The sequence below is a fragment of the Syngnathus acus genome, chromosome 24, assembly GCF_901709675.1.
Source record: "Syngnathus acus chromosome 24, fSynAcu1.2, whole genome shotgun sequence".
Lineage (NCBI taxonomy): Eukaryota > Metazoa > Chordata > Actinopteri > Syngnathiformes > Syngnathidae > Syngnathus > Syngnathus acus.
This window is the reverse complement of record NC_051108.1, coordinates 3,754,930-3,772,380: the sequence shown is the minus strand read 5'-3', so window position 1 is coordinate 3,772,380 and position 17,451 is coordinate 3,754,930. Positions and strand designations below refer to the sequence as shown.

Genomic DNA, 17,451 nt, shown 5'->3' with positions numbered 1-17,451 from the left:
AAACGACTTTCATACTTCCCATCCATCAATAAACAACTTACTTTATCAACAAGTGTCAAGTTGGAAAAAAGTATTGGGACACCACTGGTGTATACCTGCTTTGAATATAAGCGTATTCTTCTCTTCGAATGCTCTTTTTTTGGACACACAGGCCTTTATTATGAGCCAAACTGTAGATTTTCATTAGAGGTCTTAGTGGACAGTGTATGCATGAGGTAATGCCGAGACAGCGTTTTAATGCTATTTACTTGCTGTTTTATACGATACTACTTTATTTATATTGCGTATTTCACGGCGGATGCAGCTGTAACAAAACTCTTATTTTCAACACTTTCCCCTCCCATTTACTCAAATCGTGTGATCAAGTAGTTTGCAGTGCCGCTGTTAGTTTGACTAAATTGGACTGTTTCTTCATCCATCACTATTATAGCACCGATGGGAGCCCATGCGATACAGCAAGCTGAGCAAGCAAGCACAATTCCATTCTGATACTTATTCCCTGCCATCCTCTTCATTAGGGCTTCAATTCATGATACAATAAGATGTCTAAGGAGATGCGTCAGGATGTCTGGGGTCCTCCTCCTTCGGATAATGGGTGAAATTGAGGTTAACCTTTTTATCCACCCAATTGCCTCAGTTTGAAGTCTGACATCCAGCTGTCTGTCATACTCAGATTGCTGAGCTCATCAAAAAAAAAAAAAGACCTGAGTGCAGAGAGAGCGTTTTTGACTAATATCGACTTATTTCTGTGTAGCTCCATGAGCACTGGAGAGGATAATGTGCAAGAAAATCAATAACCCTTCCGGCAGCATTAACAATTTTTCCACTTGAAAGGAGAATATATACATACTACTGCATTGCTGAATTCTAACTTTATCTTAATGCAAGTGTGTAATAAGTTTTATAAGAAGGAAGTTTTTTTTTTTTTTTTAAGGAGGAAGTAAGTACCAGAGTTAAGGGAGCCATATTATAAAAATATAAAATAAATAGCTACCAGGTTTTAGGTGGTCACCATGTTTAACAAACAGAGTGAGAATAGAATGATGAGCACTTCACCGCTTCATCTCCTGCACGGCAACAGACTGAAATAACTACGACAACACGCCCTCGGCCCTGGCAGAGGAATCAATTATGTATGCGGACTTTACAATTTGTCACATCATGTCTTCATTTCCATGCGTGCCACGTATTTGATCTTCTTGAAGATGGAATAAAAAGTAAAGGAGAGAGATCTGAGTGGATCTTCAGAAGATGGAGAACACTAGAAAGACTAATGAACGCATCTTTGTGCGGCGGCGGCGGCGGCGACGACTCCAAGACGGCGGTGAGTTTGTTCCGCTTTCAAGAGCGAGGTGGTGTGGTGTGGGTGGATAGTGCTGATTTGTTAGTCTAACTGAACTGATACAACTACTTTGAACTAAGACATATGGCACAGTGTCACACTCATGCCTGGAAATGATTCCTATTTTATTAACAAAGGAAGATGGTATAAAGGCAAATCATTTTAAAAGTGAAAAAAAAAATGCCTCAAAAGCGAATAGGACAAAAAAGAGTTGAATAAATATGAATCAATTTATTGGTAATAAATAAAAGGTCAGGATTTTGGGTCAGGTCAGGGAACAAGCAAGCAATCATCATTATGATCTTCTTCTGCCTTAAGCCAGTCTTGAACTCCATCAAGCCGCCATATCGACTTACACTGTCATCGAGTCACATCCAGCTCCGATTCATGCACTCATGCCTTGATCTGAACTGATCCTCGTCGTTCCTACTCCTGCTTTGCACGCTTTGCCTCTTGCATCTGCGGATCTCATCTCGGAAACCTGTCCAAATTCGACTCCCCCAGTCAATAAATGGTCATCAGGTAAATCTGCCTTCGTCCCCATGTCAGCTCTTGGATCCTCTAAAACACAGGTGTCAAACTCAAGGCCCGGGGACCAGATACGGCCCGCCACATCATTTTATGTGGCCCGCGAAGACAAATTGTGCATCAAATTCGTGTGTCATTACTAGAATTGCAAATTGTCTTCACTTTTAATATCTTTTTTTTTTTTTAATATTTGAGGGTTAGGGTTATGACTGACTACAATGCGGCCCGTGAAAAAATTGAGTTTGACACCCCTGCACTAACCACTGCGTTTCAAACAATACGTTTCATGTTTTGACATACTTAAAACCATTCACAAATCATAATGGCAGTTTTTTTTTTTTTTTTAAAGTGCAACTTTACCGGAAAAAAAATCTTTAGGTTCCAATTGGTCATGTTGAATATATGACAATATAAGATAGATTTTTTTTTCCCACCTACGTCTAATTACAAATCAGTTAAGATTTGAACAGTGGGACCAAAAGCCTTAAAGTTATTAGCGCTTTAAATAGAATAAAAAAATAATGTTGTCCCAACCGTATATGTTCAACTCTTAAAGTGCTGCCCACGCAGGTTTCTCGTATAAACATTTATCCATCGTGTCCTCTGCTGGAATCGGAGTGTGGGGGTGGCAGGAGAGGAGACAAAGTGTATGTGTGCTGATTGTGTAAAAACTCCTCTGTTGACAAGGTCAAAGGACAAGGAGTCATTTGCAGCTGACAGCCATTAGGTTATTGGCATTCTTTATTTACCAAATTTCAAATCCCAATTAAATTGGACCATTGTGTAAAATGAAATGACAAACAGAATTTTCAATTGAATAAACGACAAAACCACCTTTCCTCGTGATGCTTTCAAGATTTTTGATCTTGACTGTGTCAGATGTGGCAGAGACATTACTTGGTTTTATCAGAGGAAGCAAAGACAAAACCCTTGCTAGGATCAGCATCACAGGATAGAATGTGAAACCTGAACCTCAAGGATCAAAATGACTTGAAATGCAGGCTTTGTGCAGGAAATACTATGATTTGATTTTCTTGTGAAGATTTATAGATTTTTTTTTCCAGGTGTTTGTGATTTATAACACTGCAATTGTGAGAAAATAAATTTTGGGAAACATATCAGATGGTAGTGTAGCATTCCTGGTAAGTAGACTAAACAATAAGTTTAGTTTTTTTCACAAAAACACATATTAAACCAAACCTGATTTAAAATAGTGTGAAAATACTGTTATACAATGATACATTTGCTGCTTTATTTTTTTTTTTTTAGAATGTATATTTTAATATATTTTTTTTTATATTTATATTTTTTATTAAAATGACAACAGATTTTCCATCTACAGTATTTACCCTGCAGCCAGATCACAAAATGCCTTTGCATTTTTTCCTCCTGCTCATAGTTATAATGAGAGTGAGTCATGTTTTGTTCATTTTCATAATATAGCAAAGAATAGACTTTTTTTTTTCTGCCACTTATTTCCATATCCAATGGTTCACTGCACTACAGCATGAGTTAACCCAGAGGAAAACTTTGTTGCATTTTTCTGTATCTCATCATCATCTTATTTGTACATTGCTCAGTTCTATTGTCTCAACTCACTCGGGAAAAATGAGAAGCTAAATCAAAGACAAATTATGGAGTCCAGGTTGAGAATAACACAACACAAAGCGAAAAGCAGCTGTTTGCCGCACTCATTGTATTCTTGGGGTTAATTTACACATCTTAAACTAGATCACTGAGACCAATTGGCGTTATTGTACACTCATTTATAAACAGATTAGAGATTCTTGCTGTTGTCTCAAAAGCTGATTATGTAGCAGAAACGTGCTGGGGAAAAAAAAAAAAAGATCTTAAGGAGTTCTAACAGCACAACTCTTCATCTGACATGAAAGTGATCGTCAACTCTTGCCGAAGAAAAATAGGAGTTAATTATTTCCTATTTTCATTTCCTCTGGGCAATTGTAATCCAGATGTGTCTTATAAAAAAAGTAAATTATTGTTCACATTGATGCTTTGGGAGTCATTAACGTAATTGTAGAAAAAAGATACGGAGTGTAATTTGCTCTTCACATTAGGGTTGCAAAGCATGCGTCAGAGTTTTAACAGGATGCGGTATAAATACGATAGACCTTTGGGGACCTCGACAAGTTCAATTGACTGATGGTAATAAATGTGTCAAGCGGAAAGACTGATTAACTCATTTGCAGTCTGACATTTGTATATTTGTGATGGATAAGCTTTGTTAGTCATCAGACTGTTCTCGATTCATCATTTTAGCCAACTGGCTAAATATCATTGTGTCATCTCCTTATATAGCAACGATACATTTTAAATAGCCACTCCAAAATAATGTATATGATACTTAATATGGACAAATGCGTCTTTGTCATTTTCCCTGATCATCTTCTTTCCAGGCAAAACAGAATAGAAGCAAAAATTGATATACTATAAATATTAAATATTCGATATACAATCAGGTGAGAATGAAATAAACACTTGCAATAATAACCACTGTATCAGCAGTGATATAATAAAATTAATAATAATGATAAGAATAATTAGAATGAATGCATACCAAATAGGTAGATTGGACTGAACAAAAGCAACAAAGATTTGCACCCTGCAACACACATTGTCTCCTAACTTTTGGACCACGTTGTTGTTTCTTGAGTGACTAAACAGCAAATGGGCTTGTCAGATTTAGTGCCAAATCTGAAGTGATAAATATGTGAGGGAAATGGATTTCAGATGTTGTTCGACCATGTGTATGCACATCTGTTGAAGCGTATTGATATTTTTACAAGCTGGGTTTACCCAGCTCTGCCTCTGAGATTTTGAGCCTCACCACATGAAACATGCCAGGCTACTCGGGACCGCCTGCAGTATTAGAGTGTCAATATCTTTTCAGTATGTCCTCCAAGACGGCGCATGAACCGAACCATACTGTTAAAGGCAAAAGCTTCATTGCATGTCGGAATCCAATGTAAATTACCTTGAATTTCTGCCTTGTTTACTACCCGGTAGTGTAATTGAGAACAGTTTCTCATCTACAATGTCTACCTGGAGGCGTATTTGGGCTCTTCATATGCTTTTATAAACATTATTGTTGCTCCAGTATGTCGGTCTCATTGCGCCTGCCATCAGTCTCGTTCTGCCCCAGCAGAATAACATTAACTATAGAAGGATCAATATATTGTACTGCGGCTTCCCAGAGGACATGAACTCTACATTGTTGACACAATCGCATGTGGATGATTACCACAAGGACACGTACATAACTGGCCTTTTATTTCGATTGTCCACCTGATGATCCCTGATTCTTTACGATAAAAATGCTTGAATCGGCACAACTAAAAGAAATCCTCATAACGCTCTAAAACTGTCAGAAGAAATTGCACTGTACGGATCTACTGAATTCTTCACATTTCATTTCCAGGCAAATTCAATTTCTGTTACTGTAATTACGTTGGAGTGGTAGTACCAAGGCAGAGATGTCTCAGAGCTATTGAGAAAGAGACGACATTCGGAGACATGTCCTGAGTAAAACAGGATGTTATTTAAGCAAGCCATTAAATAATTGCCTCCCTCGGGTACCCACTGTGCTTTTTAATCATATCCCTCTTAAAACAGCTCCATCCATTCTGTTAGTCCTAGAAAGAAAGAAGGAAAGGAAAGAAAGACCAATGTGAGTGTAGTGTGTCTTGTCTAAGATGAAAGAGCGCCACAAAATTAAACAGAATTGTTCAACATCTTTATTTCGTCAAGTTGAACAATGCTCACACAGCACCAACAAAATATGGCTGATTTTTTCGCCAATTGTTTTTAGTTCGGACAATTAGACATTTGGCTTGGTTCTGGTAACTTCATGACCTTCTGGCAAGACTGAAAGACACATTTGTGTAATCCTGTATCTTGGATCTAGTGATTGTAGTTCTCTTCACTTGACCAAAGGTCAAAGGACAAGACAGGACTTTTTGAGGTTAGAAAAAAGTGAAATTTACAGAACTCTCTATTTACTTGGCTGTGGGGTTAGAGATCTTGCCCATGAAAAGTATGCTGCGGGTAGAATCCTCCACGATCAAGACCAAGAAGGGTCTATCCATTTTAATCACCATAGGCATACTCATTGGCATAACCTCCAGAGTAGTGACGGCTACTGCCTCAGTTCCTGTTTCGTCAACGTTCAGAACAGCCTCGTGGGATGCCTGTGGAGGAAGCAGTTAAAATTTTAAACACTTTTTTTCTACTAACCGTGTTATTTTGAATTCTACCTTCGATAGCTTAAGCGGGGTATCAGAAATGCCGGAGAAATCGGCGGTGTCTTCAAAAGCAGAAGTTATTCCCATTTCTTTCAATACGGTGTCCATTACGGCTTTAGAAGAAATGGAAAATTTGGGCAGGAATACGTTCACAGATCTGAAACATATCAACAATGGGTTATATCGATGCAGCATATCTAGAAAATAAATCAATGATTTACTCCTTGCAAACTCAAAATTTGAATCAATTAGTTTTCATTCTTACTGTCTATAAATAGAATCATGCCAGTGCTTAATGTAATCCTTGTTGATGAAGCCCTCCACATCCTTCATCTTTCCCTCATGGGGCAGCACGATCATCATGGAGGTGTTGCTCTTGTATGGCAGCATGAGGATGGTGGTGCCATTGTCGTCGTCTTCATACATGTCGTAGCGACCCGTCCTCTTCATCATGTCCACTTCCACTTTGGTTTTCTCGTCCACTTGGAAGTCAGCCTTCTGTGTAAATGATTTGTTGAAGGTTTTATCCCACTCTCCTGTAAGCAGATATTCAAGTTTTTAAAGATTCCACGCTCTGTCGTTTCAGTCTCGTACCTTTGAAGTAGACAGTGTTGACCAGCATCATCGTTAGGGCTTCATTCAAATCCTTCACATGGTCTTTAATCACGTTATGGGTTTGGTTGGCTATGTAAGCGTTGATTATAGCCGCTGCCTCTTCTGTTTTGGCAAAGTCAACCTTGAGGACCTCAGCGGAGTAGAATTCCTTGGCGTTTTTCATGAAGGTGTCACGGGGATTGAAGTTGTCGTCGATTGCCACCGCATTGGTGACTTCCAGGTGCTGGTTTTCTTGATTGTGGCCGAGCATATGGAAAAGATGCTTGTATGCTTGGTTGATCTTGTCCTGCTCTTGGCCACTGTAGCCCAGGGTGGAAAACAGCTGTTTGTGGGTTTCACCTTTTGCCCCTGTGGACAATAGGGACAGGGCGGTGGAGATGCCCATTGGAGAGAAGAAAATGTTCTCCGTAGCGCCCATTTTGGCTCTTAGGGTTTTGTAAAAGGCAAAGCCAAAATCGGCATTGGGAGAGGACAGCTCGTGGCAAGTCATGTCTTCTCCTTGGTGGTGGTGGTGGTGGGGGGGGGCAGCCAGGCAAGTAGCCAGCAGCAGTGCCGCGAGAGAGCAGATTGCAAAGAAACCATGCATCTTTACAGCCTGTCCAGAACAATTGAAAAAAAGGCAAGATCAACAGAGAAGCAAACATATCATTATTATATATACAAGAGTTGAAGTTTATTTTTGAACATGAGATCGACCAAACACAAAATAATTTTTTTCACATTTTCACAGAATTTCATGTTATGCCAATAAGACAAATAAATCAAAATGTTCAAAAAAGGAGAAGGAAGAAGCTATTGATCTACATACACAACATATTTCCTCTCCTTCAAATGATCAGGATTGTTATGCAGCTGGTTATCGGATTATTTGAATCATGTATGGTGCACTACGGATTGCTGACCCCTGATCTAAAGTGTTACATCCAAAACATTGGGCTTTTGTGTTTTTAGATGGAGGGGAAAAATGGAAAAGTGAATGGTAGGGCAACAAAAAGTAAAGGTAGGACAGTGATAACCAAAACGTTTCATTCAGAGTACAATCCACCCAGAGTCTTGAGATTAGTTCAGATTAGATTATGTGACAAAAGTATTTCTTACCTTTAAACGTCCTCTTTGCTGCGGACAGAACATCAAAATTTTCTCCATTTTATACCCCTCCTCTGATAGTCACATAAGTTAAAGATTTACCAGCAGACCTGCCTCTGTCCTAGCAAAGAGATACGTTATCTGTCTGGACCATCCTCGCTGATGTAACACAACTAAGACATGCAAAAAAGGGCTGAAAAGTCTTTTTGGAAACAGATGCCTGGATGCTGTGGTGATAATATTTTACTTTTACAGTGTACACAATCTACATTATGCTGTTGTATCACTTCAATATGTATTACAGTGGTACCTCAACTTACGAACCTAATTGGTTCCGTGGTCGGGTTTGTAAGTAGAAATGTTTGTAAGTCGAAGCACAGTTTTCCATAGTAATCAATGTAAAAGTAAATAATGCGTGCCGGACTATCCCAAAAGCCACACTTTGTGTACAGAAAACCAAAACAAAAGTTTTATTTTTGTTTTTTTCAAACCTTTATAACAAAAAATAAATGTTACTACGTACATGTAGTTTTTAGGAAAAAAAACACAAGCAGAAGGCAGACATGCAAACTTTCCATTGGAAGTCTTGAGCTGACGGAATAGTTATCTTCCTTCCAAATAGCTGCGGCTTTCAACTTTAAACGTTTGATTTTTAGGTCCAAACTACCCACAGGTCAGTATGTCAATTTGTTTTTGTTTACTGTTTCGCTAAATATGTGAAAATGATAAAGGATTTCATTCAGTCTGGTATCTCTGATAGGGTATCAACAGTTTACGGCTTGGGATTTTATTGCAACCAATACAACATAGAGTGGATTTAGAAATTTCACTAAATTGCAGTAGTTTTTTGTATCAAGCAAAATAATGTCATATTAATTTCATATACAAAAAAGGACACCGTGTAAAACGAGGTTTTTCGTGCCATTGTCGCCTCCCACCTCTTTATTTTAATTTGATTTGATCGATTATTTCAAATTCAATAATTAAGAGTGTTTCATGCGATGGGATCGATATACTGTACTGCATGGCCTCTCCAGAGGACGTGACCTCCGTATTGTGGACACATTCGATTGCATGTGGTACATGTTACATCCATGCACCATGTACGGTACACAATGAGCAATTTCTTTCAATTGCCCATGCTTGTGTGTATATATATAAATATATATTATATAGATATATGATTTAATTTTTGTTACCTAATTACATGGAGTAGTAGCAGAGACGTTTCGAAGAAAATAAAGACACAAACAGAGCCATTAGCAGAGTTACATTACAAGACATACAATAAGTAAGAAATGTATGCTATTTAAGCACGCTAATAAATAATTACATCTCTCGGGCATCCGCCGTGCTTTTTAATTAACATCCCCTCAGAACAGCTTCTTTTATTATATGCGCCCCAGGAAGAAGGAACATGGGAGAGGAGAAAAATAAATGCTGCTTTAAAATTGAAAATAATGAAAACACTCATCCTGCCTCAAGAGTCCTCAAGGGGCTGCCGATTATCTTTGAGAGTGGCATTCCGTCAAGATCAGTTGCATCACTCACATGAGTCGTACCTGAGGAGAATTTGAACTTCTAAGATGCTGCAAGCTGGAGGTTGTGACTGATTTATGTGTAATTTATAAAGGAAGATGAATGGAAATTATATAAAAATGGAAACATACTGCAAAGAGGTAACACTTCATGCTATTTTATTGACAACAAAATAATTTAAGAAAGTATTAAATATTTTACAATAAAGTATATTGATAAATTTTCATTCAGCTGAAATATGAATATATATTTTTGCAGATTCACCTAAGGCTTTTTCTGTCTGCTTTCAAATTTAAGCATGTTGGTAGAATGTGGGAGAAAGAGCACGGGAGGAGGGTGCAGACTCTAGTTGGGGGACATGGAGCCGAGATTCAAACCTGACATGCTAACCACTACTTCATCGTGCTGCTAGCCTTCATCAGATGTGGATAAACAATTTCTATAAATCCAGAATACAGGTTAATTTTACAATTAGGCTCCAGCCCAGCAATGGATGTGAAGACCAAATTAGATCCCTAAACATTTCAAAACTTTCTAGGCACGGCGTGAATGTTAAACCGTCCATAAAAGACATAGAGTGACTACTTTTCTTCACAGATCTTGACCTCATTCTTCGAGTTGATTTCAGAGGAGACAGGCCAACCTCCGGTTTTTGTGAAGTGTTGCTCTCTTTGCTCTGTGAGTGGGTGGTGCTGAAAGTCTATTGATCTCTCGGGATGAGCTTTTGACCCATGGGCTGAATTTCAAGCAAACAGCGGCAGTCTGCTTTTTTAGTTTCGTAGAAAAAAAAAATAATAAGCGTGTGTGTGCAAACCCAGATCCCCTTTTAAATAGTCAACATGGATTTTGAACACTTATGTAATTTTGCTTCACGTAGAGTAGCTTGAGTACAGCTGCTCAAGAACATACTTAGTAGTTGTTGAACTGGTGCACTTTAGTCCTTTTAATGCCCCATTTGTTCTACTACTGCACTAATTGTCTTACTAATGAAGACAAAGAGCATCCTGGTCCATGGACAATTCAGCAAACTAGTAGAAAATAGAATGAATGCTTCGATGGCTCCGTACTTTAGTTATATACGTCGCTATTTATAAAAGTACCGAAACATTCTGGGTCAATTACCTTTTTAAATCATAAATAGGCTATATCATATTGGAGCTTGATAATTGATCATATGGTCTCTTAAGATGGGAGGGAGTAGCTGGAGCATGAAATATCAAAGTGCTCATTAGGTATGATTAGATTAATCTCATCGTGTCAGTGCAGTTCATAATTAGACAACAGGTAAATTGGGATTTTAAGCAGACGCTATTCGTGATGGTGTAGTGCCATCGTGTGGTAAAACCGGGAACAACAAGTCCAGGAATAATGAGCATATATATCAAGCATCTCAGCCATTAAAAATCAAACTAGAACGGGCTATTAAGAGTCTTCAGTTTAACTAACATGCGTGTTTGTGGGATGTGATGTTGAACATCTGTTAGCAGTGAGATGACCAAATGGAGTCATTAAATGTTGTCTTGAGGGAAATTGTGTGACACAGATACAGAGAGTCATCCTTAGATACAAATGCCTAATTCGGCCCGTGGTACATTTTAATAATAAGAGTGTACCGCCGGGTAATTCAAAGGCTCATTTGAGGCAGACGGAGAGCAGGATCCACAGCAACAGGAGCAGTTCCACCTCTAATGGGCTTATGTCATGAGCGAGAGCAGAAAATTGAAGAATCTTTCCTTGCCGTTGGAAAAATGCACACACAAAAACGTGTACCTGATATGGGAGCTTTCAAGGCATTTTTCTCAATATCAGGTTTCCAATCTGAGGTTTGTCCTTCTTTCCTTCACTGTAATCCGTCTCATCATTCTTCTCACTCCCTCTTAAGAGTCGACGACGCCAGGAAGTCGGAGACGTGCAGATGATCTGCTTCTTCTCCATCCAGGATCATTTCTGGTACTATTTCCTTGTCAACTCTTGACATGTCTTTCCTGTCCTGAGTGTGTGGTAGAAAAAGTTTTTGCTCAGGTCCGTGATGTAGCTGTTGTCATCCAACTCCTCTGAGTCCAGTGATGACAAATCCCTTCCTCAGAGCTCATGGAGAAATGACCCTCATCAACTTGTGTTTTGCTGCAGCCATGATCCTCGGAGCCATTCTCCAGCCATGATCGGATCTCCTGACTGATGCCTTCAGCGGACCCGGAGGCTGTAAGGTCAATCAGACCTTCTTTCCTATTATTTGCGAGGTTGCCTGCAGTGGGCGTTTTGCAATGTACATCCGTGACATGATGGCCTCTTTCTTGGAAGGGTTACCACATGGGCTTCCTGGACACCTTTTTGTTTCCAAAATTTCTGCTCACTAATCCTCTCCAGACATTCAAACAAACCTTGAGCTGATGGAAACTTGGTCCTGCTGACTCGATTGATCCAAAATTTATTTCTGAGGAATGTCATCCTCAATATGGGAAGTTTGATTATGCAATTATAGGAATAATTTTAAAATGTTATGCAACACTGGTAAACAGAACCTATATGGACAAAAGAATTGGGACACTAGGTCTTTACCCTGAAAACGTCTGGGGGGTGGGAGGGGTTCAGTTTATTTTTTAAATAAAAAAAATCTGATTCATTATTTTCTCACAAAGATTGGCAAAAAGCATGTAAAGTGGGCTTTTGGCGCCCTCCAGTGGATGATTTTTGCTGTCTGAATTCAATATATTCGTGTTAAATTTGAGGTGTTCTGTTTTGTAACAGTCCTTGCACTATTAAAAGTAAAGTGGGCTTTTGGCGCCCTCCAGTGGATGATTTTTGCTGTGTAAATTCAATATATTGGTGTTAAATTTGAGGTGTCCTGTTTTGGTAACAGTCCTTGCACTATTAAAAGTAGTGTTAACTCGTGAGTAAACGATTTGTTCCTAAAGTGATTCGTTCTTTTTTCAGTGCGTATGACTTCAACCAGTAGGTGTCGGTAATGCGCATTGAAGCTGGTGCCACCTCGCCGTAAAACAAAACGAAGAAGAAAATGACGTCACTTCCCGTTCACGAACGTGTCGTGAATAAAGTGGTTCGTTCCTTTTTCAGTTCATATGACTTCAACGTCAACGACCCTCTGAAGGCGAGAGGGTGGCAAGGGGACGGCACGGCCGCTTGACACCTAAAACAATCTTTGTGCTGGTAAGACTTGCAGAAATAACTGCTAGTCTACTCATCCGTCGGATCAATGGGAGATTCCATAACATCATCACGTGACTTCAACCAGTAGGTGTCGGTAATGCGCATTGAAGCTGGTGCCACCTCGCCGTAAAACAAAACGAAGAAGAAAATGACGTAACTTCCCGTTCACGAACGAGTCGCGAATTGCATTTCCCGTTCACTAACTGAACGGATATGTGAGCGAACGAGTCAGTGATTTGCTTTTCCAGTTCATCGCGAGAACGGACCATTGAGGGAACGAATCCTGACTTTCCCGTTCATGAACGAGTCAACTGCCTTCCTTCCCGTGCATCAACGGATCAGTCTGTGAACGTGTTGCGTCTCGTTCCTGGCGTGAACTATGTAAGCCAGAATGTCGATCTACCATTTGCCAAGGAAAGAAAGAACCACTCACAGAAACACCACTTCTTTTATGCTAACGGCTAACTTTATTGCATGAAAGGATGCGCCGTTATGCAACAGCGGGGAGATTATGCTTCTCTTTGGGTAATCTTTATTTTATAACACAGTAGTTTTTAAATAACGTGTATGCATATACACGCCTAAATATATATATATCCAATATATCTACTGCAATTTCATATTAGATTGCTGGTTTAAAATTTACTATTATTATTTTAATAAACATTTATGTTAAAACTTGTCTGGTGTTTTATTCCTTGTTTTTATTTTTTTTGGGCATGAAAACAAAAATCTGACATTGTGTTGGTGTCCCCCAAAATAAAGAGCAAGTAGTCAAATACACATTCTTGACACGTACAAAAAAATGCATAAAGTTATTAGGTGGTGGGGGAGAGGAGGATGGTGGCTAAGCTGTCCTCCATCATGGACAATGTCTTCCACCCCCTTCATGAGACTGTCAGAGCCCTGGAGAGCTCCATCAGTGACCGGCTTCGTCACCCACGATGCACCACCGAGAGGCATCGCAGGTCCTTCCTCCCTGCTGCCATCAGACTGTACAACCAGACTGTAGCTAACGGACAAAATAACGTGCAATAACCATATGTGCAATCATACTATGTGCAATATCTGTCTACCTCACACTCTTTTTACCTGCTTTTTTTGCACTGTTTCTTTTTCTTCCTTTGCACTATTTTTTTATCTAATTTTTTTTTTCTCTCCACTGTATATTGTGTATTTTGTATATACTGTCCATATTTTTTGATTATATATACCTTCTACTTTTTTAAAATCTTTTACCCCCTTCCCCGTATGCCTGTGTGTGTGTATATGTTAAGTGTACTGCTGCAAACATAGGAGTTTCCCCATTGAGAGAATAATAAAGGATTATCTTATTTTACACCTGAAAATGGTGGTGTACCTAATGGAGTGTCCGTGTGACGTCACAGATAAACCAGCCAATCAGGAGGTGGGGGTGAGGGCGGGTGTGGCACTTTTCACTTTCAGTTCAGCTTTGGCCATGATTTTTCCCTAATGAACTGGCCTGTTATTAGGTACACTTGAAAATGGCGGTGTACCTAATGGAGTGTCCGAGTGACGTCACAGATCAACCAGCCAATCAGAAAGTGGGGGTGAGGGCGGGTGTGGCACTTTTCACTTTCAGTTCAGCTTTGGCCATGATTTTTCCCTAATGAACTGGCCTGTTATTAGGTACACCTGAAAATGGCGGTGTACCTAATGGAGTGTCCAAGTGACGTCACAGATTAAACAGCCAATCAGAAAGTGGGGGTGAGGGCGGGTGTGGCACTTTTCACTTTCATTTAAGCTTTGACCATGATTTTTCCCTAATGAAGTGGCCTGTTATTAGGTACACTTGTAAATGGTGGTGTACCTAATGGAGTGTCCGTGTGACGTCACATATCAAACAGCCAATCAGAAAGTGGGGGTGAGGGCGGGTGTGGCACTTTTCATTTAAACCAGGGGTGTCGACCGCCAGTCCTCGAGGGGCCGCGTTCCAATATGTTTTCCAAGTTACCCTCGTTAAGCGCACCTGCGTGAAAAGTTTTAGCTCCTTTCACATTCTGCAGGAGCTAAAACTTTTCACGCAGGTGCACTTAACGAGGGAATCTTGGAAAACATGTTGGAATGCAGCCCCGAGGACTAGAGCTTGACACCTGTGACCTTTGACCATGGTATTTCCCTAATAAAGTGGTCTGCTATTAGGTACACTTGAAAATGGCGGCGTACTTAATGGAGCGTCCGTGTGACATCACAGATCAAACAGCCAATCAGAAAGTGGGGGTGAGGGCGGGTGTGGCACTTTTCACTTAAACCAGGGGTGTCGACTTCCAGTGCTCGAGGGGCCGCGTTCCAATATGTTTTCCAAGTTACCCTCGTTAAACACACCTGTGTGAAAAGATGAGTTCATTTTTACGCTCTGCAGAGCTAAAACTTTTCACGCAGGTGCATTTAACGAGGGGAATCTTGGAAAACATGTTGGAATGCGGCCCCGAGGACTAGACCTTGACACCTGTGACCTTTGACCGTGATATTTCCCTAATAAAGTGGCCTGTTATTAGGTACACCTGAAAATGTCGGTGTACCTATAAGTTTCAGCTGTTTTGGTTGTTTCTTTAGGTTTATTTAAAAGTTAATCATCCAATAGTATTAATTATCTCACAAAGATTGTCAAAACCCATGTAAATGGCAAAACTCCTTGGAAACCCTGGTCGGAAACCCTAACCCTAGTTTTGAAAGCCTAGTTAGAAACCCTAATCTTAGAAACCCTAAAAGTAGTTTGAAACCCTCGTTGGAAACCCTAACCTTAGCTTTAAAACCTAGTTTGTAACCCTAAGCTTGGTTTAAAACCCTAGTCGGAAACCCTACCCCTTGTTTGAAACTTTAATTAGCGATGGCAAAACTCCTTGGAAACCCTGGTCAGAAACCCTAACCCTCGTTTTGAAAGCCTAGTTAGAAACCCTAATCTTAGAAACCATAAAAGTAGTTTGAAACCCTCGTTGGAAACCCTAACCCTAGCTTTAAAACCTAGTTTGAAACCCTAACCTTGGTTTAAAACCCTAGTCGGAAACCCTGAGCCTAGTTTGAAACCCTAATTAGCGATGGCAAAACTCCTTGGAAACCCTAGTCGGAAACCCTAACCCTAGTTTTGAAAGCCTAGTTAGAAACCCTAACCCTAACTCTAGTTTTGAAAGCCTAGTTAGTAACCCTAACCCTAACTCTAACCCTAACCCTAACCCTAACCCTAACTCTAACTCTAACTAACTCTAACCCTAACCCTAACCCTAACCCTAGTTTTGAAAGCCTAGTTAGAAACCCTAACCCCAACCCTAATCCTAACCCTAACCCTAATTTTGGAAACCCTAGTCGAAAACCCTAACCCTCGTTTTGAAAGCCTAGTTAGAAACCCTAATCTTAGAAACCCTAAAAGTAGTTTGAAACCCTCGTTGGAAACCCTAGCCCTAGTTTTAAAACCTAGTTTGAAACCCTAACCTTGGTTTAAAACCCTAGTCGGAAACCCTGAGCCTAGTTTGAAACCCTAATTAGCGATGGCAAAACTCCTTGGAAACCCTAGTCGGAAACCCTAACCCTAGTTTTGAAAGCCTAGTTAGAAACCCTAACCCTAACTCTAGTTTTGAAAGCCTAGTTAGTAACCCTAACCCTAACCCTAACCCTAACCCTAACTCTAACTCTAACCCTAACCCTAGTTTTGAAAGCCTAGTTAGAAACCCTAACCCCAACCCTAATCCTAACCCTAACTTTGGAAACCCTAGTCAAAAACCCTAACCCTAGTTTTGAAAGCCTAGTTAGAAACCCTAATCTTAGAAACCCTAAAAGTAGTTTGAAAGCCTCGTTGGAAACCTTAAGCCTAGCTTTAAAACCTAGTTTGTAACCCTAACCTTGGTTTAAAACCCTAGTCGGAAACCCTAACCCTAGTTTGAAACCCTAATTAGCAATGGCAAAACTCCTTGGAAACCCTGGTCGGAAACCCTAACCCTCGTTTTGAAAGCCTAGTTAGAAACCCTAATCTTAGAAACCCTAAAAGTAGTTTGAAACCCTCGTTGGAAACCCTAACCCTAGTTTTAAAACCTAGTTTGAAACCCTAACCTTGGTTTAAAACCCTAGTCGGAAACCCTGAGCCTAGTTTGAAACCCTAATTAGCGATGGCAAAACTCCTTGGAAACCCTAGTCGGAAACCCTAACCCTAGTTTTGAAAGCCTAGTTAGAAACCCTAACCCTAACTCTAGTTTTGAAAGCCTAGTTAGTAACCCTAACCCTAACCCTAACCCTAACCCTAACCCTAACTCTAACTCTAACCCTAACCCTAGTTTTGAAAGCCTAGTTAGAAACCCTAACCCCAACCCTAATCCGAAACCCTAACTTTGGAAACCCTAGTCAAAAACCCTAACCCTAGTTTTGAAAGCCTAGTTAGAAACCCTAATCTTAGAAACCCTAAAAGTAGTTTGAAAGCCTCGTTGGAAACCTTAAGCCTAGCTTTAAAACCTAGTTTGTAACCCTAACCTTGGTTTAAAACCCTAGTCGGAAACCCTAACCCTAGTTTGAAACCCTAATTAGCAATGGCAAAACTCCTTGGAAACCCTGGTCGGAAACCCTAACCCTCGTTTTGAAAGCCTAGTTAGAAACCCTAATCTTAGAAACCCTAAAAGTAGTTTGAAACCCTCGTTGGAAACCCTAACCCTAGTTTTAAAACCTAGTTTGAAACCCTAACCTTGGTTTAAAACCCTAGTCGGAAACCCTGAGCCTAGTTTGAAACCCTAATTAGCGATGGCAAAACTCCTTGGAAACCCTAGTCGGAAACCCTAACCCTAGTTTTGAAAGCCTAGTTAGAAACCCTAACCCTAACTCTAGTTTTGAAAGCCTAGTTAGTAACCCTAACCCTAACCCTAACCCTAACCCTAACCCTAACTCTAACTCTAACCCTAACCCTAGTTTTGA

The 17,451-nt window shown here is 40.0% G+C and overlaps 1 protein-coding gene and 1 long non-coding RNA gene across 2 annotated transcripts; one reads left to right on the top strand and one right to left on the bottom strand.

Moving 5' to 3' along the window:
• The first annotated feature begins 1,014 nt into the window (after nucleotides 1–1,014).
• On the top strand, nucleotides 1,015–11,983 carry LOC119118099. The gene is made up of 2 exons (XR_005096647.1): nucleotides 1,015–1,324; nucleotides 11,500–11,983. It is a non-coding gene; the product is annotated as an uncharacterized LOC119118099 (long non-coding RNA).
• On the bottom strand, nucleotides 5,607–7,927 carry LOC119118098 (alpha-1-antitrypsin homolog). Its single transcript, XM_037244852.1, has 5 exons — nucleotides 7,843–7,927; nucleotides 6,724–7,339; nucleotides 6,395–6,665; nucleotides 6,142–6,286; nucleotides 5,607–6,075 (listed from the first exon to the last, which is right to left on the bottom strand). Exons 1-5 carry the CDS (start codon nucleotides 7,888–7,890, stop codon nucleotides 5,884–5,886), a joined length of 1,272 nt encoding a protein of 423 aa, XP_037100747.1. The 5' UTR covers nucleotides 7,891–7,927; the 3' UTR covers nucleotides 5,607–5,883.
• Nucleotides 11,984–17,451: the final 5,468 nt, after the last annotated feature.

Excerpts from the sequence above, each read along its gene's own strand:
- LOC119118098 (XM_037244852.1), bottom strand. The coding sequence starts at position 7,890 with ATGGAGAAAATTTTGATGTTCTGTCCGCAGCAAAGAGGACGTTTAAAG. Across the intron at positions 6,287-6,394 it reads CATGATTCTATTTATAGACA|ATCTGTGAACGTATTCCTGC; the intron begins GTAAGAATGAAA and ends GATATGTTTCAG. Across the intron at positions 6,076-6,141 it reads CCCCGCTTAAGCTATCGAAG|GCATCCCACGAGGCTGTTCT; the intron begins GTAGAATTCAAA and ends CTTCCTCCACAG.